We start from the raw sequence: 25,409 nt of genomic DNA, 5'->3' as shown, positions 1-25,409 counted from the left end.
ACAGCACGTTTAGCCATGAACTCCTGGCAATGCACCTCGCAGTGAAACATTTCCAACAGTCACTCAAGGGCCGTCAATTTGTGATCTACACTGATCACCATCCGCTTACATATGCACTGCATTCTAAGCCGGGCAAATATTCTCCCCACAAAACGCGCCACTTGGATTTTGTTTCGCAATTTAACGGCGATATCCGACATATCTCAGGTGAGAAGAATGCTGCGGCAGACATTTTGTCCCGCCTTCCCATTAATTCTATGTCCTCACCATCGGATATTGACTTGCAGCAGATGGCCTTAGACCAGCCAAGTCTGGACACATTGGATCCGTCACCTGAATTTGCAACTTGCAAATTCGCATACCTGCCCGTGCCTACCTCAGACACGAAGATCATTTGTGACACTTCAACGGATTCACCTCGACCATTCGTTCCAATGACTCATCACAGAGTTGTTTTTGACACCCTACACAATCTGGCACACCGCGGATGCAGAGCCACAGTGAAGCTGATTACAGCTAGATTTTTCTGGACAAATATGAGGGGTGATATCACTGCCTGGACATGTTCCTGAGTATCCTGCCGAAAGTCAAAGGTGCACAAGCATATCAGTGCGCTCCTTGGAACATTCACCACCCCAGACTGGTTGGACCTTGGCCGGTCAGTCAGGGATTTACTTATCTCCTGACCTGTATAGACCATTTCACACGGTGGCCTGAAGCCATTCCCCTTACAGACATTTCGGCTGAGTCCGTAGCGCGAGCCCTTATATCAGGCTGGATATCACGTTACGGAGTTCCCACCACCATCACCACCGATTGTGACGTACAGTTTGAATACCACCTCTTCCAGGAACTCTCCAAGATTCTAGGGATTCAACGTATTCGCACTACAAGCTATCACCCTGCTTCTAACGGGATGATTGAACGTTTCCATCGCCAATTGAAAGCAGCATTACATGCTTACCCTGACCAACAGCGATGGAGCGAATATGTACCGGTCGTCCTTCTTGGATGTCGTGCTGCTATCAAAGAGAAGACCCTAATCTACCTTATATGTGCTTCCGGGTTGCACTTGCTTACACCACCGCATTTATATTTGCCCTCTATCGCCCCCACAACAGCAGAGTTACTGTCTTTAAGAGTATATCAGAAAAAATTGACCACATCCTGTCTGCTCATCCCTCGGCTAACATTCACATTTGCGGTGACTTCAATGTCCATAATGTGGAATGGCTGACCCACTCAAATAAGACTGATGATGAGGGGAGGTTCTGTCATGATTTTGCCATTGCCTATGACCTCACTCAGATTGTCCACGAGCCCACCCATGTGCCCGATAGTACGGTCAGTTTGCAAGCCTCCTAGACCTTTTTCTATCCACAGCGCCTGAGCTATGCTTGTGTTCACCTCTATCTCGTCTGGGATCCTCCGACCACTGCGTCATATCAGTTAAGATAAAAACGAAATATAATAAATCTACAGACGTACCTCTCCACCGTACTGTATACCAATACTCTATGGCGGACTGGGATAGCTTCCGTACATTCATATCTGATCTCCCTCTCCATTCCATGTTTAAAAAGGATGTATCCTCTATAGTATCAGACCTGACTGAACAGTTACTTGTAGGCATAGACCAATTCATACCATCAAAAAAATTCCAACAAAAACCTAACAGCCAGCCATGGTTCTCCCCCGAATGTGCTGCTGCCATCACACACAGAAATCACTTTTTCCATAGCTACCAACGTAATAGATGCACTGAAACTAAAGCTGCTTTCAGAACCGCCAGCAACCACTGTAAAAGAGTAATAAAAAATGCAAGAGAACTATATGCGCAATCCGTTAAGTCCAAAGTAGCTGAGCAGCGGCTTGGTTCCCACCAGTTCTGGCAAATAGCAAATAGGATCCTGAACAGAAACGTGCGTTCTATCCCAACCATTATCAATGGACCAGAGGTCATCTCGACAGCATCCGACAAGGCCAAACTATTTGCCAAAAACTTTGCGGCAAATTCTACTCTGTGTGACAAAGGCCATCAACTCCCCATATTCCCTCCTATAAAAGACAACATGCTATGCAACATACAAATATCTGTGCGTGAGGTTGCCAAGCTAATCAAGAACCTTGACTCCAGTACAGCAACTGGTCCCGACGGTATTCCAATTATAGTGTTAAAAAAATTACAACCAGAACTTGCCCCCATATTTTCCAAACTGTTTAAGCGTTGCCTTAAGGAGAAGTGCTTCCCAACACCCTGGAAAACCTCATCAGTATGTCCTGTATTTAAGAATTCAGGAGATAAGTCATCCCCCTCTCAGTACAAACCAATAAGTCTCTTGTGTGTCATGAGTAAGTTGCTGGAATCCACAATAAATAGAGAAGTAGTCAACCACCTCAGCAGAAATAACCTTCTTAGCGACACACAATATGGTTTCCGTTCTGCTAGATCTACAGTAGATGTGCTAACGGTTATATCTCATAGGATTAGTAAATCTCTCGACAAAGGCTTCATTTCTAGGGCAATTGCTCTCAACATATCAAAGGCCTTCGATAAGGTTTGGTATAAAGGCCTACTACACAAGATTTCCAGCTACGGTATAACTGGAAATGTTTTCTCTATCATTAAGTCATTTCTCTCAGATAGGCTCATAAGAGTAGTGGTTGATGGGCAGAAATCAGAGGCCCACAGTATTAATGCTGGAGTCCCTCAGGGGTCCATACTGGGCCCAACTCTCTTCCTTATCTACATCAATGATCTCCCAAAACACATACTAAAATCTTTCGTTGACATCTATGCTGATGACACGACCATCTATGGCAACACATCAAAGGCTGTAAATGATGATGTTCTCTCTGATTCACTCTCCTCTGATCTTGAGCTCGTGGTACAGTGGGGAAAGAGGTGGCTGGTTACCTTTAATGAATCTAAGACCAAGCTCCTATCTCTACATCATAAACGCTCTGATCCCCATCTGGTATCAATTGAAATGGATGGCTCTCGTCTAAGGGAGGCCCCAGGCTTTGATAAGCTCCTGGGTTTGACCTTTACACCTGATCTTAAATGGAACCATACATCAAGTCTGTGGCCAAGGTTGCTGGGAAAATGGTGGGATCCTTCTACCGCTCGAGAATATATCTAATGATGCAATTCTCTATCTATATAAGAGCCAAGTACGTCCAAAGATGGAGTACTGCTGCCACATCTGGGCGGGGGCTGCTAAAAACAGCCTATCCTGCCTTGACAGAGTACAAAATAGACTCCGTGGCTTGGTGGGGGATGCCCTTTTCTCTACCCTGCAACCTCTTTCCCACAGAAGAGACGTAGTGAGCCTGTCATTGTTCTATCGTTATTTCCATGGCAGGTGCTCGTCTGAGCTCCATTCTCTGGTCCCCCCCCCTCGCCAATTTTTTTCAAAAAACACCCGACTAGCTGAAACCACCATCAATAATTTTCCCCACTCCCTATCTGGTCCTAAATCAAAAAGTAGATACCATGAACAAAGCTTCTTTCTTAGAACTGCACGCCTGTGGAACTCTGTTCCACTTGCCGGTTTCCCTCCCGACTTCAACCTGAATGTCTTCAAGTCCAACACAAACAAATTCCTGATGAACCGCCCCCCCCTAAGTAATGATACCTTACAAATTCTCCAATACTACTGCTACACTATCCCTTTGATTACTGTACACACAATAACCCTTATCCCTGAGTGGCCATTGGGCCTTGATAAGTGGTGAACTCCATGTATAAAAAAAAAGAAAAGAAAAAGAGGACCTAGGATACTCTTCAGCCGAACTTGTCTATGGAGTACCTCTATCGTTGCCAGGTCAAATGTTGAGCCCGATAGAGTTAACAACAAACGATTCAGCTCTGTATGTCAACAGACTGCGAGCTTATTTTAGTAAGCTCCCACCCATACACACTAGGGAACAGACCATTAAATCTTCGGTCCCAAAAGACATTTCGTTTTGGGCTCATGTTTTTCTTAGAAAGGACGCTATGAAAGCCCCCCCCCCCCCAACTTCACCTTATCGCGTGCTTTCACCTTAGATATCAGTGGTAAAAGAGAAACTGTCTCTATTAGAGTAAAAAAAAAAAGCCTTTCTTGACACAAAAACACACGTAGTGGTCGACAGGTACATTGGCCGAAGAGACTGTGTAAAACTTTGTAAGAAAATATTTTTTCCTTGTTTTCCCTTCTTTCAAAAATATATATATATATATATATATATATATATATATATATATATATATATATATATATTCTATTACAAGAAGTTGCAAATATTCCCCAACTTTTCACACAAAAGTAAGAACATTTTTTTTTCTTTCTTGTAAAAATAAATACAATAAAATGACATTTTTCGCCATTTGTTATGCTACCTTTTTCCCTGTCGGCTTTCTAGGGGGTTATGTAGCAGAAACAAATAGAACTTTTTTCTTTCACAAATCAATGCCTCTCCCCTGTGCTATTTGGCCACATACTGACCAATCAGGGGTACGGCACATTGATCCTTTCTATCCCCTAAGGAATTCGGCCAGTATCCGGTTTGAAGAATAAGAACTCGTCCTTACTGAGAGAGACACCAAACGGAACGGACACTTTTCTTAGCTCTCTCTACCTCGGTGTTATTCCTACCAGTATCGACGATTCTACTGGGATTAACTACCGCGATAGCACCAGGTAGCCGGAGTCCAGCCTTTGACCAAGAACATATCACATTCTCCTTAATAAACCTGTTCTGTGTTACATTTTATGAAGTTGTTGTGTTCGTCATTTCAGAAGCTTGTATTGAATTATTTATTTCCTTAGGTTGTGCCCTAAAAGCATTTAAAACCCTAAAGGGTTGTGTTGTGTTGTGTACCTATTCTGTACTTTCACGTAACAATTGAATAAAATAGATATCGTAAAACTTTAATTAAACTTGAAAATACTATTTAAAAATAATGAGGATCAATAAATGCACTAGCACCAAATAAAACTGTTTTTCGATACGAGAAAAAACACCGACGACATTCCGTGACGATAAAGGTTTTGGGGTCAATTTTTACGCCGTGCCCCTGCCCCACTGCCCCAGTGCTTATAATACTGGGGCACTGGGGCACTGGGGCAGTGGGGCACTGGGGCACTGCCCCAGTGCCCCAGTGAGTGCCCCAGCGTATTATAAGCACCCCAACCTCCCTATGTTAAGAACGGCTTTCAGAATAAACACTCCCAACCCCGAAAGCCGTTCTTAACATGGGAAGGTTGGGAGTTTATTCCGAAAGCTGTTCTTAACATGGGGAGGTTGAAGTGTTTATGGAAAAAGTTGGGAAATTATTTTAATATTCATTTTAAGAAAATGCTATTAAAAAAGAAAAAAGTCGATAAAAGTGAGACATAAACAGTAAAACGTAGTCATTTAAAAAAGAAAATGCTATTTAAAAAAAAAGAAAAAGTAGATAAAAGTGACACAAACAGTAAAAGATAAGTGATTAAAAGTGAGATATTAATAAATGTGTAGTAATGTCTTTTATTTCAATATTCATAAACAATAAAACAAAGTCGATAAAAATTCATGATCGTTTAGTTACTATGGCAACTAAAACATGTCCTTTGTTGCTCATGCGTAGGGAGAAGTCAGTGTTTTTTTAGGGTGTTCGGCAGGGAACTCTAATCGCGACCAGTACCAATAAATTTAAAATGAACAAATAAAATAAAAACAAGCACAAAATAAAAGTATAAATGAAATTTACTCACAGAAAAAAAAAGTCAAAACAGAAAACACGCTCGATTAAAAAATAAAAGAAATGTAGTTGTGAAATGAATAGCACACAAAAAAGTTTAAGAAATTTAGTTTATATAAGTCCGATATAAGTTAGCTGTTGATTTGTACTTGACGTAACGGCTAGACCACTGAGAACCTTCTGCGCATGTCTGCTAAGGGAGCGGATCGTGGAAAGCAAACGTTTGCTCATCAAGTACCAAATAGTTTTTATAATTTTTTGTCTGTCAAATAATTTACGCCGCTAACTACACATTTACTAAAAAATGTCACTTAATTTGATCAAGTAGTTTTTTGGTATTTTTCACGATCTGCCCCATGTTAAGAACAGCTTTCAGAATAAACGCCCCAAACCTCTCCGTGTTAAGAACGGCTTTCGAGATTGGGGAGTGTTTATTCCGAAAACCGTTCTTAACATGGGGAGGTTAGGGTGCTTATAATACGCTGGGCCATGTCGTAAAAATTTACCGTTTTTTTTTTTTTTTTACAACGGAAAAACAATTTATAATACCGAGCAAAGCTAGTCATGTTTCGATTTTTGAGAAGAAAAGCGAGTTATCTTTCCGTGGCGTGCTCTAAAAATCCGAACATGACTACTTTCAGCGTGCTGTCATAAAACGTGTTTTTCCGCTGTAAAACAAAAAAGAAAACTACACGATCAAATAAAGTAACATTTTTTCTTAGAGATCTTCAATCCGAAACAGTTACGTACAATATAACTTTTTTCGATATTTTTGTATTTTTTTAATGTCTTGATTATTAAACAGTACAAATGAGACCATTCCGTACTTTTTCACCGTTCTTTGACTGAGAAGAAGCGATTGGCGACAGTTTAGTGAAATGCATCAAAAAAGATGGTTGCCATCCACAGAAATGACAATAAAAGAACTAAAACGAGTTTTTTTCTTAATCCTATAAAAACCATCCAAATAATTATTTTTCTCTGAGCTCTCCTCCTCCACCCGAACAACGCTTGATAGATACAGTTGCGACGCAGCGCAGCGTAGTTGAAAGAAGTTGAAAGCTCGTAATGAGGTATTTAGTTAACAAATATAAAATAGAAAGAGAAAAAAGATTAATTGTTCTATTTGGTTTTTTTTCTACAAAGTTTTGAGAAAGAAACAAATACAAAAGAATTAATAACGCGTGTAGCAGATTGTTAAAAAAAAATCACTTACTTCAAATGTTACTTTTATATTATGGTATCATGTTTTGTCTGCAGCTGATTCCAAATTATTTTTTTTTTAATCAATGATTTAGCAAACGTATTACATTATGAATATTAGTTGTGAACAAGATTTCCGGGTCTTGCTCGTTTAAAACGAAATATTTTTTCTTTTTCGAAATTGCCGCTGATGACATTTAAAAACCTGACCAATGAGAAAAGGCTTTACGAAAGTAGATGGCGAAATGAACCGAGCTTTCTATTTCATAGATTCATCGATTAACCAATCAAAACACGTAATTTTAAAGAGCAGGAAATTCAAGTTGAGTTATTTTAGTATTTCACCTCTTTGACTTACCAACCTGATAAATATATATATATATATTTTTTTTTTAATATTTACGTGGAGGTTTCATTTATATATATATTTTTAAATACATTTTTGGTAAGTAAAATTTTGATCAATCAGTATAAGTAGCTACGCCCATATTTTTGTTTTGTTAGTTAAAAACAAAGTCTCAAAATAGTCTCTAAAAATTTTTAAAACTTAAGCATTTTTTTACCTGGACTACATTGCGGTTAAATTATACGATAAAAAGTGCAATTGAAGAATCTGCTTTTCTTTGTTTTAACGGAAGAGGGGAAAAAATACATTTTACTTTTGTTTATAAACTTATCGGATCTAAAAGCAGTGGTACCAAATTAAAAGGGAAATTTGGGACGCTAAAACCGTACACACCGGAAAAATAGTTTTACAGCTACGATTTACCGTCTTTAATTATAATTAATTTTTAAGAAAAGAAAGCTTAGTCTACTTGAATTTAAATGTCATTCTGATAGGAATTATCAGGAGGAGATTGCTGCCGGGTGGGTCACGTGACTCGTGTTTACGTAAAACCCGAATTACCGAACTAAATGAAACTGACACGAAATAAAGGCTTGCATTACACGGACGGCGCTATTGTTATGGGACGATAACTCCAATTTTTTTCTTGGTCAAATAACACGGGAAATAAATAACAAGATTTTTTTTTTTCCGAACGCAAAAATATTTGAAAGCCTAAACATTTGTTGTATACTACCCCCCCTGCCCCCACCCCCCATGTAAACAGAATTTTTGTGGAAAATTAAACAGTTCTGCTCGGTGTATGTCGGTCGGCGCGTTACTTACGGAAAAACGGTAAATTTGGGGGTGTGGGCGTTACTTACGGAAAAATGGCAAATTAAACTGCAAAAGCATCTGTTAATCTTGTAGAAGTTTTATAATTGAATAACCCCCCCCCCCCTCAAAAAACAAAAAAAGGAACGAAAAATAAAAATGCTTTTTTGAGATTGTATTACTGTACACATAGATTCGAAAAAGTTGTCAAAAAACAAATATATAACAAGTAAATGTTATCAAAGGCAAGATAAGTTACTTTTCTACCTAACTGGATATATTTTTCGTGTTTTTATTCAATGTAACATGTTTATTCAGCTCGAAAAACATGCAGTGTTTACCGATGTATTGGAAAATTCAAAATGGCGCCCGACTGTCTCTTTAACACGGTAAGTTTGGGAAAAGATGTTATAAATAATAAACTAGACAAAATACTATTAAAAAACAACTGAATATATGTCAACTTATGTCACAGTAACATATATTGAGCAAATTTCTAACAGTATTTTGTCTAGTTTATTATTTATAATACCTTTTCCCAAACTTACCCTCTCCAAGAGAGAGTCGGCCGCCATTTTGAATTTTCCAATACATCGGTAAACACTGCATGTTTTTCGAGCTGAATAAACATATTACACTGAATAAAAACACAAAAAATATATCTAGTTAGGTAGAAAAGTAACTTATCTTGCCTTTGATAACATTTATTTGTTATATATTTGTTTTTTGACAACTTTTTCGAATCTATGTGTACAGTAATACAAACCCCAATTTTTTTTTTTTTTTTTATGGCACCTAACAAGTGGGGGCACCTCCAGCAGCTGGACTGCTACTATTGCTGGTGTGCAATGCTTTGTCCACATTCACACTGCTCTGTGGCCGACCACAATCTAGTAGCCTGTAAAAAGTTTATTGTTTCCGGGGGCTCCCACGTCAACAATGCAATATCGTGCATATTTAGGGAATTTACATCCATTTTAAGATAAAGTTTCCAAAGAATTTTCCTAGAAGTACGAGTTATCGTCCTCTGTTCTTTGTGTAATGGAAAAGTGTCGAAATAAATACTTTACAATTTTCTGACACTGTCAAGATTATCGCAAGATGTTTTAATACTTTTTTTGCATCTTACTTTAATATATTTTTAATCTTGCTTTGAAGAATTGTAAGAAAAGAAAGTGTAATGAACAAACAAGAGGAATGTAATTTATAAATTTGTTTTATTCCCATCATTAACTACATTCTACAATAATCTCTTGGAGATTATTCTAGAATGTAGTTAACAACTCAATGCGTCAACTCCACGAGAAGTGTAGAGACCAACCCCTTTGTATGGTATTTATCAACCTGACCAAGGCCTTCGACTCGGTTCCAAGAGAGCTACTTATAGAAAACCCTCCCCATTTTTGGATGCCACAAGAAATTTATTGAGATCATCAGGCTTCTCCACAAAGGCATGAATGCCACAGTCCTCTCTCCTGACAGCACAAATTAGTCCTTTGAAGTTAAAACGGGTGTCAAACAGGGTTATGTTATTACCCCAACACTCTTCATCATGTTTGTGACAGCCATCACATACATAGCCAAGAACAACCTTCCTCCAGGACTCTACATCGTCTATAGGACAAACAGGCGAACTTTCAATATCTCTTGCTTGAGGTTAGAAAACAAAACCACAATCACATTCCTGACGGAATTTCATTATGCTGATGACAACTGCATGGCGTCTATCTCGGAAGAACACCTACATTCTGTATATCTTTAACGGCACCTATTCCCAGCTCGGCCTGGCTATTAATCCAACAAAGACACATATCATGTATCAACCAAAGCTCAGGGACAGAGCCAACGCTGCAGCTCCTTCCCTCATCATCGGCGACAAACCTCTGGAGAATGTGAACAGCTTCCCATACTAGCATTACAAGTTGATTTTTTCTTTTTAGATAATTGTAATTTTATCAACTTGCATGAAAAGAGCTATGTAAAAGATGCTTAAAACCGTTTGAATTATACAAATACCATCAGTAGTTCAAAAGTTATAAGAATTTTAAGTGCCAAATTTTATGCTTTTCCATGGACATTTTTCTTTAGAAAAAGTGGGTTAAATTATAGACGTCAACATTCCAAGAAATTCAATAATTTTGCCACCTGGCCATTTATTTATTTTTCAAGCTATTCTCATGAAACTTGGTAGTCTTATGTAAAATTGTGTGCTCTTTCTGATTATACAGTCAAATCTAATGTATCTCTTTACCATAAGCCATGAATTATAAATTAAGATGTACAAATTTCAATTTTTTTTAAACTGGCGCATGGTATCATACAGTGGGTGTCTATTCATGGACAAAACTAAGTATTATACTGGTATTTAAATATAGCTTTATTGAGAGTAGGTATTTACCTGCCTCCCCACCAAAGGAGAGCTTAATCTAGAGTGTAGCCATTGAATGCCTAAAGAGCATTTATGGTCGGTATTTACTACTCCCCTCAAAGAAAAAAAAAAATTGAGTAGATATGAATTAATCTCAGAAATAAATTGAAGAAAATTTTTCATATAGATTTTGGATTTCTGTAAAAGATGGAAATTCCCATAGTCAACAAAAACTTATGCATTTTGGGACCAGTTCAATTTTCAATTTTGTAAATCTTCTCTATCTGGTCCCAAATATACCCCTATTTTCTGCGATGCAACCATAATCATACTCTATGTGAATCTTCGATGTAGCTTTCACAGTACCAGGAATCCTGATAAACAGCAACTATATATTCACCAGTTGATAATTTTCGTCATTTCTATTCTGTTGTTTTACTGAAAATTCAACTATGTAAACAAAAAAATAAAACGGTAATTTTTTACCTTGTTTCCACTTTAACATTTCAAATGATGTTGTAGGGTATACTGAAAACGAATATCGCATTTAAATTTTCTGCAAATAAGTAGTTTTCCGGATATTAAGCAATGTCATTTCTTATGTTATCGCTGGTGGCCAACTTGGAGCACGCAAACACAACCCCAAGAAACTATGCATAAACGCGCGTAACAAGATGGCCACCAGCAATAACATAAGAAATGACATTGCTTGATATCCGGAAAGCTACTTATTTGTGGAAAATTTAAATGCAATAATCGTTTTCAGCAACCCGAAAACCCAAAGAGGTAGTCATTTTAAATAAAAATGTTAAGGTGGAAAACAAGGTAAAAATTTACAAAATGCATCACAATAAAATTCTTTATCGAACCGCCTAATAATTATTATTATTGTTTTGATATACCATCAGTTAAAAAAAAAGTTTTGTTTTACAGATTCGAAAAATGGTCTTGACAATGAGTTAAAAATAAAAAAAATTATACAAAATACTATTAGAAACCCAACCACTAAGTGTCACGAGGACATTTATTGGTTGGGTTTCTAACAGTATTTTGTATATTTTTAAGTAATTGTGGAGATTTCAAAGACATGAAATACCACGTAGTTATTTTCCTTGTGCTTGTGTAACGCTCGACACTAATTGTCGAAATAAACAAACATTTTACATTAAATACACTAAAAACTTATCCAACTAGGTAGAAGAGTAACTTATCTTGCCTTTTGTAATATTTATTTTGGGTGTTTATGCACTTATGTTACCATGCTATTTTTCCAAATAGTATTTTCAAGTTAAATTCAAGTTTCACAATATCTTTTTTATTTAATTATTAGGTGAAAGTACAGAATAGGTATGTTAAGAATGGGTTTCTAAATAATAACATTATTTCAGCATGGTAGCATAAGTGCACAAGTACCTTTTATTTGTTTTGTTTGTTTTTTTTTGACCACTACAAAACACAATTCTACCTTAAGTACAAGTAAGAAGTTTAACCATGATAACAGAAACGCATATACTTAGTACAGTTTGCTGCTTTTTAACGCTTTTAGTACATTGTACTAAAAGCGTTAAAAACAACAAAATAGTTTTGACTTGGTGGAAATCAAATTTGAAAAACTTGAAAATAATTTTTTAAAATTGACAAATTCAGAATAAAAAATTAAACTTTTTTATGCTTTCGTTTTGAAAGCAGAAAAAACAGTTTTCTATTTTTTAGAGAATATAAATGAAACTCATTAATATGCTGATTGTAGGCAGCTCAGCACATTAGTGTATAGCAATCCGTTTTCCCGTTAAATTCTATATTCTGCAAGGAAGGAAAGCACACTCGAGGAGACCAGAAGAAAGGATATAAGGACCTTCTGAAAGCAAACCTGGAGAAGTGTGGCATCAACACATGTGAGACCCAGGCCAAGAACAAGCAAACCTGGAGGCAGACTATCGCCAAAGACACAGCCATCTTCGAGGCCAATCGATGTGTGGACCTCAAAGAGAAGAGAAAGTGAAGGAGATGTTAAAGAGCATCTCTCCCCCCCTCTCTGGCTTTCTTACTCTTTCTATTTTCTCTCTGTGTGTCTCTATTAGAGAATAGAGAAAGAGAGAGGGAGAGAGAGAGAGAGAGAGAGGTGAATAACGTGGACAGTGGACACGTTTGCAAAAGAAGGGTCAGCTGACCAGATGACGTGGTATCATGTGATGAGGTTAGCTGATTCTTTCTTGGCAGTTTGGTTTCGGGAGTTGAATAAGACAGACGGCTTTTCAGCTGTCCCCCCCCCTGGGCTGGGGAGGACGCTGACGTGTATCATCAAACAAGCAAGGTTCACCTCCATTCTGTGTCGACCTTTGGAAGGTGAATAAAAACATAAAAACCTTAATTGTCATCTTGGAGTGAATTCTTCATCCAACAGGCCAGCTCCCCTCCAAGAGACAATGAAAACCAGAGGAACAACCGACGACACATGAATAAAGGTATGTTAAGAAATGCATGTACACAAACACACACCCACGAAGACATGAACAATAAGATTAGAAACTAGACGATCACGTACATGAATCTCCTTGACAAAATCCCCTTTATGACACCCCCGAATATATAACATATTCGTTTTGGTGCTCGTGACTAAGTTCACATCATCGATGTGAAGTCGAACCTGTGTTTAAGAAATACGACGTGGAAACAGGTCCTTAAAAGGGAAAGGAGATTTTAAGACAAGAAAAAAACAAAAACAAAAAAAAAAAAAAAAAACTATACAACACAATAAAATGTCTGGAAGAAAAAAAAAAGAGAAAGAACATTATTAGAAAAAAAAGAAGAAATACAAATCAACACACACACAACGATGGTCCGTTAAAACACTAAGTAATAAGGAAAAATAATAGTAAAGAGAAAAAAAAAAAGAAAAGAAAAGAAAAAAAAATTCTGTGAGAAAAACAGTAGAATAACTTGGAAAAAAAAACAGCTATAACGAAAGACAAACTGATAAAATATTGTTAATTTTGAATTAAACAGCAAGTGTAAAACAGAAGGACAGAAAGAAAGAAAAAGAAAAAGAAAATAGAACATATGACTTGTTAGCTACAACGTGTGTGTCAGAAATGAGCCTGTCACCTTACAAAAAAAAAAACATGTCAATCACGAAAGGTTTGTTGTTAATAATAATTTTTGTTGCAATTTTGAACTGCGAAACTTCATGTGCTTTTAGTGAAAAAACAATATGAACTGTTGATGAAAAGACAATGATCATGTCCTGTAAAATGATTTTTTTTTCTTTTTCGCTGATTGTGCGATTTTTTTCGTAGGAATTTTTTTTTGCTGACGTGGACAAAATTTTGTTGTTTGGATTTTATTTATTGCTAAGATGGGACTTTCTGAATGCTTATAGGATATTTTTGTATTTTTTTCATTTATTTTCTTTATGTAATTGATGTGTTCTAAAATGGTATTGTGCAGGATTTTCTTACTCTGTGACATGTATTTTTTTTTCGCAGAATGGGGAGGTGGAATCTTGCTTGTGGGGTCTATGGAAAGAAGGATTAATAAAAGAAAAAATGTGTTTTTAATTAATTAAATAGTAATAATAAAATAGGGAGAAAGAAATAAGATTTAAACAGTGTAATAAATGATTTAAAAAAAAAAAAGTTTCGGAAGAGTCAAAGGTTCAGTCGGTATTAATTTCAATTTTCGAAAAGTAGAATAAATGTTCTATTCGACATGAGTGACGTTTTGACCACATAAGTAAGGTAAAAAAAAAAAAAAAGGATAAATATAGGGTTAAATAAACTATATGAAGAAATGAAAGAAAAAAGTGGGGCGTGAATGGAATTTAATTTCTGTGGCAAGCATGTTAGAATTTTGGAGAGGTGTTGAATTACATGGGTAGTTATTAATTTCATTATTCTCGGGAAATGATTCGAATTTTATTTTTTTTTATCGTGATTTCTGTTGATTTCGAGTAGAATCAACATGGAGCAAGTTTGAGTACTTCATGTGTGGAAATCCGATGTTTTCCGTGAAGCTATGTGTCTTCAAGGCAGGTTGCGCTTACCGACTTTGGAAAAAAAAAAGAAAGTTTTTTCTGACATAGCAGTGAACGGAATGTATTCTGTCCAGCGTGAGCGGATCTAGTTGTAATCAACTTCAGGGAGCAAATGAAATGCCCTCTGACATGGTGTAAGGGGCAGAGGGGGTGCAATGGCTGACGTGGCCATTATGTTACGAATCGCTCAAGAGAAGATGAATGAAATATGTATGCAAGTACTTAGGAAAATAAAATGTTACCATATTGTGAATTAAAGGTACCAAAATTAAAAAAAAACCATGCTGGGTGAATTTAATTGGTATTATTAAATTAAATTATTTTGGAATAGATTTGGTTGGTTTAGTTATATTTTAGGGACGTTTAGCGCGTAGTTGCATTTTTTTTCATGAGAATTACAAGGCGATTAGGCTGTAGAAAGCAGTTTTTTCTGTTGTTTTATTTTTTTTTTATAAGCCACGGTATTGTCACAAATTAGAAAATTTGGCAGGGGAAATACTATTTTAGAGTAATGAGAACCCTGTTAAAACAATACTAGTGGTTCCAGTGAGTTGGAAGATGCCACGTAGGCCCAAGCAACGGCAATAAGTCTTGTCCAACAAAAGTCTGGCGTGCGAGGTCGCGATAATTCCTCAGGGTACGGAGCGACTGGACAGTCGGTACCAAGCCTAATCACGGGGAGATAGAAGAAAGGGAAAGATGCAGATTACGTAAGGGACAAGATAGAGCCTTATTATTTTTTTATTTTTTTAGAGGAATGTGTGAGGGATATCTGGGTTGGAATCTTGGGACTTGCTGGGAATGCGGAAAAATCACAAAGGGAAAACTACTTAGTTAGAAATCGATGGCGCATTAGTTAGGGAGTGATGATTCCGTATCTTGTCGGGTTCCAGGAACTCAAACAGGCTCCGAGTGAATCAGTGTGAAGGCGTATCTTGACTTAGACCAACCAAGGGAGTTAGTAGAAGAGCTTTGTGAAGTCCCGAAGTAGTAGATTGAATAGAACAAAGCTCCAGTAATAGGACCACTCAGAGAAAGACGTCAGGGCATTACAGTAAAAAAAAACAAAAAAACTGGGACTTAGGCCTATGCTGAAAGTCGAGAACGCGAGTGGGATGGTTGGGTCGGTAGAGCATCAGACTTTTAATCTGAGGGTCTGGGGTTCGAGTCCCCATGCGATAAAACTACCACCAACATGGAGCATCCGACGTTCTGGTCGTAATTGCGATATGCTGGCCCCATTTCGAAAAAGTGATCGAAAATGGAGTCTCCATTTGTTTGGCCAAGTGGTCCAAATAAAGAGCAGAGTCAGTGGAAAATATCCAACAATGCGACCGCCTAGACAAGATGTATATCTGCAAAGCTGTATCTTTGTCTAACTTGGAAGCAAGTTAATGTCTAGGAGGGACTTTTGAGAAGCAGCAGAAGGGTTGATAGTGTTGTAGAAGAGTACTGGTGCCTGATCTTTCTTGGAAAAGGGGTGAGTCCGGAAAGTGAAAAAATAAAGATGTACTTCGGACATAATTATTTTTTTTAGTTAGTTAGTTATTAAAAATGTATGGCTTGCCATACATTTTGATAAAAAAGGGGTGGAGGAATGTTAAAGAGCATCTCTCCCCCCCCCCTCTCTGGCTTTCTTACTCTTTCTATTTTCTCTCTGTGTGTCTCTATTAGAGAATAGAGAAAGAGAGAGGGAGAGAGAGAGAGAGAGAGAGGTGAATAACGTGGACAGTGGACACGTTTGCAAAAGAAGGGTCAGCTGACCAGATGACGTGGTATCATGTGATGAGGTTAGCTGATTCTTTCTTGGCAGTTTGGTTTCGGGAGTTGAATAAGACAGACGGCTTTTCAGCTGTCCCCCCCCCTGGGCTGGGGAGGACGCTGACGTGTATCATCAAACAAGCAAGGTTCACCTCCATTCTGTGTCGACCTTTGGAAGGTGAATAAAAACATAAAAACCTTAATTGTCATCTTGGAGTGAATTCTTCATCCAACAGGCCAGCTCCCCTCCAAGAGACAATGAAAACCAGAGGAACAACCGACGACACATGAATAAAGGTATGTTAAGAAATGCATGTACACAAACACACACCCACGAAGACATGAACAATAAGATTAGAAACTAGACGATCACGTACACGAATCTCCTTGACAAAATCTCCTTTATGACTCCCCCGAATATATAACAGAGAGAGATAGTGAAAAGAACGTTCACAAGCCAACCCTCCAAATGGAAATGGAACTACCTGACCACACTGTAAAAGGCAGTTCAAGGTCAGGATCGGCCTTGTTGGCCACCTCCGCACACACTAAAACCCAGAACACGACTACCATCCTCACTGCTAAGGAGTTGCCAAGAGAGATTACAATAACTACATGTGGAGAAAGACCGGATGTTAGTTGGTTTCTCTTAGTTCAAAGAAAACTACTTTGTTTAAATATGCTTTACATAATTTACACCCTTTCATCCATAGTTTAGAATTTCTTGCTTGTTTATGTGACATAAATGCTTTGGGGGGGTTTTTTCTTTGTCAGGAAGCAAGCAACCAGGACTACTTGCATCCGAGGTCATTATGATCACCCAGTCTGACCAAATTTTGATTCAGTTTCCAAAGTTCTATCTGATTCTATCTGTTTTTTTTTACATGGTCCACATGTCACCTTACAACTGTTTCCGACTCTAATTCAATTTCATATGACACTGGACCTGTCTGTCTCTTGACTTCGGCATTTCTTTCGGTTAGAGTGGAAGTAAAAGAGGCCTGACCTGATCAATCAGCTTATTCACCTCATGACCTCATATCCGTAAGTTAATCCACAACCATATTCAATCTGTTTCTTCAAAAAATTAAAATCTTATTTCTCCTTTTTATTTTCTTCACAAATAGATACAAAAAGGTTGTGTCTCTGGATCAATTGTGTTGAGAACAAAGATTACCAATGCCAAAGAGTAATTTTTTTTTTTTAAGTGAAGTCCTCAAAGAATAATGTTTTCTGGGATTAATGCCTGTACCCTCACTATAAACTTTCTTTCTAAGAATAATGTATTTTTTTAGAATACATTGCATATATTCTAAGAGTAGTGTCCTTTTTTTGTTTTTTGAGTAATAATGGTAACCTTTGGTTAAATTTTTTTTCTAAGCGTAATGCAATGTATTCTAGGAATACAAAATAATTTTCTTAACTTTTTAGAATTTTTTTTTTTTTTAAATAATCCTTAGATGGTTGATATGCTGTAAACCAAACCACAGTAACTTTATGCTTCAATGATGATATATCTTGCCTAGGGCAAATAAAAAAAAAAAAATCTGTTTTATTTTGATTAATAACACTTTCATTCGGTTAATGATTTTAATGATTATTTATTGAATCCACTCCTTTCAAAAAAATCTTTCCTTACCAGACGCCTACACTACTTCGGCTACACTCTTCAATGACAACCAGATGCTTTCATCTGTGAAGTCATAGATCCAGTTCCACCATCAGTTTGAAAGAAACGTTGCGGTGGTCAACTCTAAACCTGGCTCAGGACAGTGAAGCAGGATGCTGAACTAATTCTGGCACCTCACTTTTACAGGGTCTGTCATTGGAACCAAGAATGGCTTGCACTCATAATAGAAGCAGCCTTGAATTGCTTTGTTTGTTCAGTTAGTGTTTAGCATGTGGTGAACTTGTTGGAAAGAGCCGGCCCAACCGACCCAGGGTGAATGCTGCAACCATGACCATTCATTGGCTTGTATAGTGTAATTGTATGCCTAATGGATCTAACAATTTTGTTGTTTTTGTTCTTTTGGCCATATTTCCATCACAAAAGCAAGAATTAAATCTTTATTTTGCGCTTTTCTCACTTGATTTCTTTGATTGGTTTGATTTCAGATTGGTTTTAATCTTCTCCCCCTCCACACACGCCACCAAAATGATTTCTCTGGACACTTTAAAAAATATGAAAATCTTTGCTGCTGATCCGAAACAGAGGGATGTCCTTTTACAAGATAATACTCTAATAGATGGTTTGGTTTTATTACTCGCCGGCAACGAACTCCTCGTCACCAAATTAACGTTGGAAGTAAGTGATGTTGTAATCCGTAACAACTTTCATGCTTTTTTATCACTCTTCAGATTAAACGCGGAGAAGGTAATCTATATCTATATAATTATAAAACTCAAATGACCTTGTAACGATGTATATAACCCACTTTCCGGTTTACGACATCCGGTTGCGCATGCACACATAACCTGCGCACTGAAATATTAACATTATTTCGAAATTCTTATTTAACATGGGAAGAGTGGGGTTTAAAATAAACAAAAAACAAAAGAACAATTGGGACGCTGAAATATTAACGTTATCATTTCAAAATTATTATTTAACATGGGAAGAGTGGGATTTAAAATAACTTAAACGTAATACAGAAATGAACGATGTAAAAAAAAAAGCAGACAGTATTAACAATTGTTTATTTGGATAATTTAAACGCAAAAAAAAAAAAGAACAATTGGGACGCTAGAATATTAACGTTATTATTTCGGAATTATTATTTAACATGGGAAGAGTGGGGTTTAAAATAACTTAAACGTAATACAGAAATGAACGATGTAGTAAAAAAAAAAAAAAAAGAAGCAGATATATCAAAATTTGAATTTAACTATAATAAGTATTATGGTATATGTTCAGTGCACATTTACCTATAAGCATGGCCAACCACTTATAATTCAGTAGATGTAATTTTTTTTTCAAAAATAATCAATTTTAATAAACAAAACGACTCATAGAAATCTATCTATATTCTTTTTTCATTTTAATATACTTTCATAGAAATATTTCTGTTATGTCAAAAAAAAATACTATTTTCTTTACGTCACAAGTGTCATGCTCATACATGAATTCCATAGCTAATATAACATACTGACCCAACGGGTCACACGTAGTCTAGTATTTCTATAAAGTTGAGTTTTTTTTTCACTCTGACATTGATATTAAAAGCCTATTTTTTCAATTTAAAAATTTATAAAACGAACTTTTTAATATATATGCATGATTGAGTAGAATTTAGGATGAAACGTTCTAGCACACAGACATGTTATGTATATATGTGTGTATAAAATAAAATATGCATCAAGTGCGCTTGAAAGCCAAATCACAACGTAATATTAGGAAAATAAACAAATATTTTACTTGCTTGAAATTTGTGTGTGTGTGTGCGTGTATATAAATATATATATATATATCGCATAGTGTATGTGTGTGAAGACACTTTTCAACTCATATACTAAACAAATCTTTGATCTACAGACTTGAAATTTGGTATATAGGGTATTCAGACATGTAGAAAACTTTAACTGGTTTTCATCAGGAAAAAAGGGCTGCTAAGGGTTCAAAATTGAAAAATGAGTACTTGGGAGATTTTAATCTGTTTGTCAATTATTTCACGAGTGAAACATGACAGCTTCTTTATGTTAAAAATAAGTAGGTTTGAAAACACTTTGTAAAGATCATGTCAAGCTGGTCTAATGGTTATTGTACTTGACTCACTGTCTTTAGGTTTTGGTTTTGATCTCAGCTCGAGTATTTTTTTTTACTTACACAAGAAGTGAACTGTTTAGAAAAAACATACTTGCATGCGCATATCTCATTGGGGGGGGGGTCATTTTTTATTTTTTTTTATTTCATTTTTTAAAAATAATTTAACATTCCGTTTAATACTGGGCAATGCCGGGCACATCTGTGAGTATATCTATAAAAGTGAGAATGTGTGTGTGTAGAAACAACTCTCAACCTATATAGCAAATTTTTAATCTACAAACTTGAAATTTGGTATATAGGATATTCAGACATGTGGAAAACATTGTAACCAGGTTTTCATCTGGAAAAAGGGGTAAAAATTGAATAATTGGTACTTGGGGGGGGGGTCATTGGATTTTTATCTGTTTATCAAATGTTTCACGAGTAGGTGTGTCAGACATTTTGTGAAAAATATTGAATAATTCCACCCCGTCTTTCCAAGCTTATAACTCCTCAAAAAATGTAATTCAAGCCCTAATTTTTTTTTCAATTAAAGGAGCAAAGACCAAGGTTTCATTAAAAAACAAAAACAAACGATGTGGGTTTTTTTTAAAAAAGGTTTTAAACTTCAGACTTTACAGGTAAATTTCTAAAAAAACACTACTTTTTTTGTTGTTTTAAATTTGAATATATTATTTATTGATCATTTATCTTCAATTTGTGATATATAACACTTTGGTGAGTAAATTAATTATTTACTTTTTAATAGACATTTCAAAATGGGAGGCGTGAAATCATTCGACCCTCTGTTTTTCCAAGCTTATAACTACTCGAAAAATGTAATTCAAGCCCGAATTTTTTTTTTTCAATTAAAGGAGCAAGGACCAAGGTTTCATTTTAAAAAAATAACAAAAGAAAAAGCAAACAACGTGGTTTTTAAAAAAAAAGGTTTTAAACTTCGGACTTTACAGGTAAATTTCTAAAAAACACTACTACTTTTTTTTTTTTTTTTTTAAATTTGAATATATTATTTATTGATCTTTTATCTTCAATTTGTGATATATAAAATTTTGGTGAGTAAATTAATTATTTACTTTTTAATAGACACTTGAAAATGAGGGGGGGGGCGTGAATTTAAAAAAAACCCTTTGTCTAAAATATTATATTCGGTTTATTAGAAATAGCATAAAATTTCACATTGACCCTGAAAATATCGTAAACATAGAATCAATAGAAAAATTTTGATAGATTTTTAAAGTTTAAAAATTGAAAAATACTGAGCTCGTAAAATTCAATTAATTTCATTACTGTTTTTAAAAAAAAAAAAAAAAAATATTTCTATTACTTTTAAAACAACTTTATTAGTTTATTTTGGAAGTATAATCCATAAAGAAAATAAATAACCCACTTTTAAAAGAGAAATTACGAATTTTTTTATATTTTAATCGCAGTTTCGTGTTAGGGGTGTCAAAAATTCCTACAAAAATTCTGATACACCTACAACTGCACATGTGAATTATTCACATGACAGCTTTGTTATGTTAAGAATAAGTAGGTTTGAAAACATCTTTTAAAACTTTGGCAAACTAGTCTCATGGTTATCATACTTGATTTACTGTCTTTAGGTTTTGGTTTCGATCTCAGCTTGAGTATTTTTTTTTTTACTTACAAGAAGTGAACTATTTAGAAAAAAAAACCCATAATACTCGCATGCACATGTCTCAGTTTCTTTCTGTTTTTTTTTTTTTACTTCATTTATTTTAAAGGAATTTAATATTGTTTAATACTGGGCAATGCCAGGTACATCTGCTAGTATATATATAAAAGTGTGTGTGTGCACAAAACATATCTACCAAACTTCTCTCTGAATATTTGGCTTAGTGATTTGAAATTTGATCTATAGGGTATTTGAATCTCTGAAAACTTTCGATTTGGTTTTTAGCCTGTAAAAATAATTGCTAAGGGGTAACAATTGAAAAAAAGAGTTGACTATGGCAAAAGTAAATTAACTATCTTCTGAACATATGTACATGCTCATTTTTAGCTTTAAGTTGCTTAATTTTTAGCCATCTGGCCAAAGCTCAGATATTAACGGCAAAGACCAATATGGCTGGAGCACTGAATGTTTTTGTTTTGTTTCTAGCTGATGGCACCAAAGTAATTTTTTTTTAACTTTTGAAATTATTACTATATATATTGGGTACAATATAATAATCAATAGAAAATTGAATTTATAACAGCTCTATCTACAAAAAAAAAATTTTTTCTTGGTGTTTGAAATTTTAGAACTAAATTGGCTAATTCTAAGGTGCTGATTCCAAAAATCATACTCGTTTTACCTGTTTAGCTCTAGTTTTTTAGCTATGAAATGTCGGATTTATCATAAAAATCATCTCTTTTAAGGAAATTTTGTAAAGAAGTGGCAAAAAAATAAAACAAAGGTTTCATGGACAGATTTTCTAATATAAATTCATTGTTTTTTTTGTTGCTTTTTCCTCATGAATACAAAAACAATTTTTATAACAATATAACATAATAGATATTTTTAGGGCAAGAATTTTTGTTTTTTAGACTTTCTTGAGTGGTGAATATCTGGCTTGTCTCGTATTAAACACCAGCAGTAGTCCAACGTCATTATCCTGTCCCATCGGCCTTGATAATGTTCTTCCATTACTTTGATATCTTGGTGAAATCTTTTCCCCTGTTCATCACTGAAATTGCCAAGATTGTCAGAAAATCTTTCAAAATGGCTGTGGAGAAAATGCACTTTTATGCTCATGTTTATTCCAAGAGTCTGGAAGTTATTTAAGAGCTTTCTGACAATATCGTTGTAATTTTCAGCTTTGTAATTTCCAAGAAATTTTTCAATTACCTCAACAAAACTTAACCAGCTAGCTAATTCAATTTCGTTCATTGGATGTGCAAAATTTGGATCTTTTATTAATTTTCTCATTTGAGGAGACCATCAAAATACCAGCCTTTAGTTTCTCAGTACTTAATCCTGGAAATGCAGATAAAATGTACCGAAAACAGAATATTTAAAAAAAAAAAAAGAAGAAATTTGAAAAAGAATAACCGATAATGAACATTATTGTTCTTCTTCTTGGTTTTCGAGTCGCTAATTAGACATCTCAAAATTAACGCTTTGTAATATAAAGATAAGTAAAGATAGAAACTGTGTTCAAACGCTATTTGATAGCGAAAATATTAATTTCTTTTGTCCTAAAATTTGAAAAGAATTGGATAAAAACATTTTATGCTAGAGTCATTACAAATACTGACAAGCGCTTATAAACATGAGAATTTTTGTGCATTGTCGCTCACACAAAAATAATCTGTAAACACGCGTTCGTCAACTAATTTACGAACAAAGTATTTATTTTATTTTTGTTATTATTTAGAAAACATAAGTTTTTAATTATAGAAAGCAAAAGAATATTTTTTAAAAATGAATTATTTGAAAAATAATGGTAAACAATGACCACGCTTTTAAGTGAGTTAACACACACAAACCACTTATCTAGTTAAGTAAAAGAATAACTTTTATTGGGTTTGTTTTACAGTCCACAGAGGTATGAAAAAGTGGCCAAAAAACAAATATATAACAAATAAATGTTACCAAAGGAAAGTACTCTTCTACCTACCGCGATAAAGTTTTGGTGTTGTAAATATTTATTCTATTAAAAAGTGGTGTCGAGCATTGCATAAAAATAAGAAAAAAATGGAGCGAAGTCTCTTGAAGTTTTAACAATGACTTAAAAATAAAAAATTATACAAAATAGTGGTAGAAACTCACCCAATAATTGTCATAGCAACTTGACGCCATTAAAAATGAAATTTAATTATCCTAATTAGTTATAATTAACTAATGAATAATAAACTTGAAAACATTATATTTGTTATCTGTACAAAATTTACTTCCATTTGATATGCTACAAGCCATGTTTTGTTAATACTTTCTTTGAATCGTGTCTTGGTGGCCATCTCAGATTTCCTGGTTGCCATCTTGGATTTTTCACAGTGTAAAGATAACAAATGATAAAGTCCATCAGAATAACATTTTGCATGATGATGAAGTCTTACCTCCCATTTTTTAAACTGTTTTTTTTATGATGCCGTTAAAATGAAACTTAATTATGCTAATTAGTATGCTAATTAGTTTAATGTACTTGAAAACATAATTCTGATCTGTACAAAATTTCGCTTAATTTGATATGCTACAAGCCATATTTTGTTAATTTCTTTAAATCATGTCATGGTGGCATCTTGGATGTCCCGGCCTCCATCTTGGATTTATCATGATGTTTTAATGGGAACTTAAAATGTCCGTCAGAATAATACTTCATATGATGATAAAGCCTTACTTACCATTTTTCTTAGCTGTTTTTATCATGTTTCTACTTAAAGCTGTTAAAATGAAACTGAAATATGCTAATTAGTCTGTCAGTTACCAAGTGAGATGGTCGTAAATAACACCAACTAAACTTTCATATTATATGTTCAAAATTTCATCATAATACCTTAAAAAGATCTGAAGATACAGTTTTTTAAAGATGGGTTAGTCTGTAAATTGTGCAAATTTCCTACCATTTTCAATCACAAGCTTATATGCATTTGAATAGAACTGACTTAAAGCAAAATGTCCAGTGAACCACACATTGTTTGATACTTTAAACTCCAGTTCTAATGGGTCGATTTAAAAAACTAAAGATATTATTTCTTTGTTTTGCATGCTCTTTTCAATAATATTTTATTGGAGTTTTCTTGATCTAAGGGAAAAAAATGGTGTGGTATTGCTAATATATTGATTACCTAATAGCATCATCAGTTACTGTAAATTGAATGGTAAGCATTGATAAAGGTAAGTACATGTGAATTGTGTGTTGCTTCAATATTGTCCAAACTTCAGGGCTTAAACTTCCATTTCTTCGAACTCCTGAAATGCTCCGTGGCAGGGAAGTCTCTCTTCAAATTCAAACAGTAGTCAGCCATCATGACTGCATCATAGCGACCTTGATACCTGGTCTCTATCTCTTTCAGATCTTGATGGAATCTCTTCCCCTACTCATCACTCATTGAACCCAGATTCTCAGTAAACTGATCCATATGTGAAAATAGGTAGTGCATCTTGATGCTCATGTTGCAGCCTAGGTTTCTGAAAGCAGTCAGCATGTTGTTAAGTTCTGCATAGTTTTTGGCCTTGTTGTGGCCAAGAAAGTTCTTCACTACCAGAACCACACCATTTTTTCTGTACCTCGAATAAAACTCAAATTAAACATTATTGAAAAGAGCATAAAAAAAAACAAGGAAAATTAGTTTTTGTTTTTTAAATCGGTAGATTAGAACTGGAATCATGACCATTCAAGGTATCAAAACAATGCATGGTTCACTGGACATTTTGTCTGAAGTCTGTCC

The 25,409-nt window shown here is 35.2% G+C and overlaps 2 protein-coding genes across 6 annotated transcripts in view; one reads left to right on the top strand and one right to left on the bottom strand.

Annotated features, from left to right (window-relative positions):
• LOC145259197 (mitochondrial fission regulator 1-like) overlaps nucleotides 1-7,148 on the bottom strand; it is a 75,634-nt gene extending 68,486 nt beyond the window's left edge. The window contains exon 1 of the mRNA XM_080117038.1: nucleotides 6,945-7,148. The gene's annotated coding sequence lies outside the window, so the exon portion shown is untranslated. The remainder of the gene's footprint in view (nucleotides 1-6,944) is intronic.
• Nucleotides 1-25,409, top strand: part of LOC145259211 (armadillo repeat-containing protein 1-like) — a 65,381-nt gene that overhangs the window by 17,639 nt on the left and 22,333 nt on the right. Inside the window, exons 1-2 of one of the 5 annotated variants that reach the window (XM_080117076.1) lie at nucleotides 4,047-4,169; nucleotides 18,368-18,557. In XM_080117076.1, coding sequence (XP_079973202.1) covers nucleotides 18,408-18,557 — 150 coding nt within the window. In that variant the 5' untranslated portion in view covers nucleotides 4,047-4,169; nucleotides 18,368-18,407. Of the gene's footprint in view, nucleotides 1-4,046; nucleotides 4,170-6,781; nucleotides 6,802-7,243; nucleotides 7,377-17,156; nucleotides 17,297-18,367; nucleotides 18,558-25,409 lie in introns of those variants that run through there. The other 4 variants (XM_080117063.1, XM_080117069.1, XM_080117057.1 and 1 more) reach the window with 4 other exon arrangements.

The sequence above is a fragment of the Euprymna scolopes genome, chromosome 3, assembly GCF_053919585.1.
Source record: "Euprymna scolopes isolate OS-2025 chromosome 3, ASM5391958v1, whole genome shotgun sequence".
In the NCBI taxonomy this organism is placed as follows: Eukaryota; Metazoa; Mollusca; class Cephalopoda; order Sepiida; family Sepiolidae; genus Euprymna; species Euprymna scolopes.
Note: the sequence above shows the minus strand (reverse complement) of the source record. Positions and strands in the feature narration are given on the sequence as shown.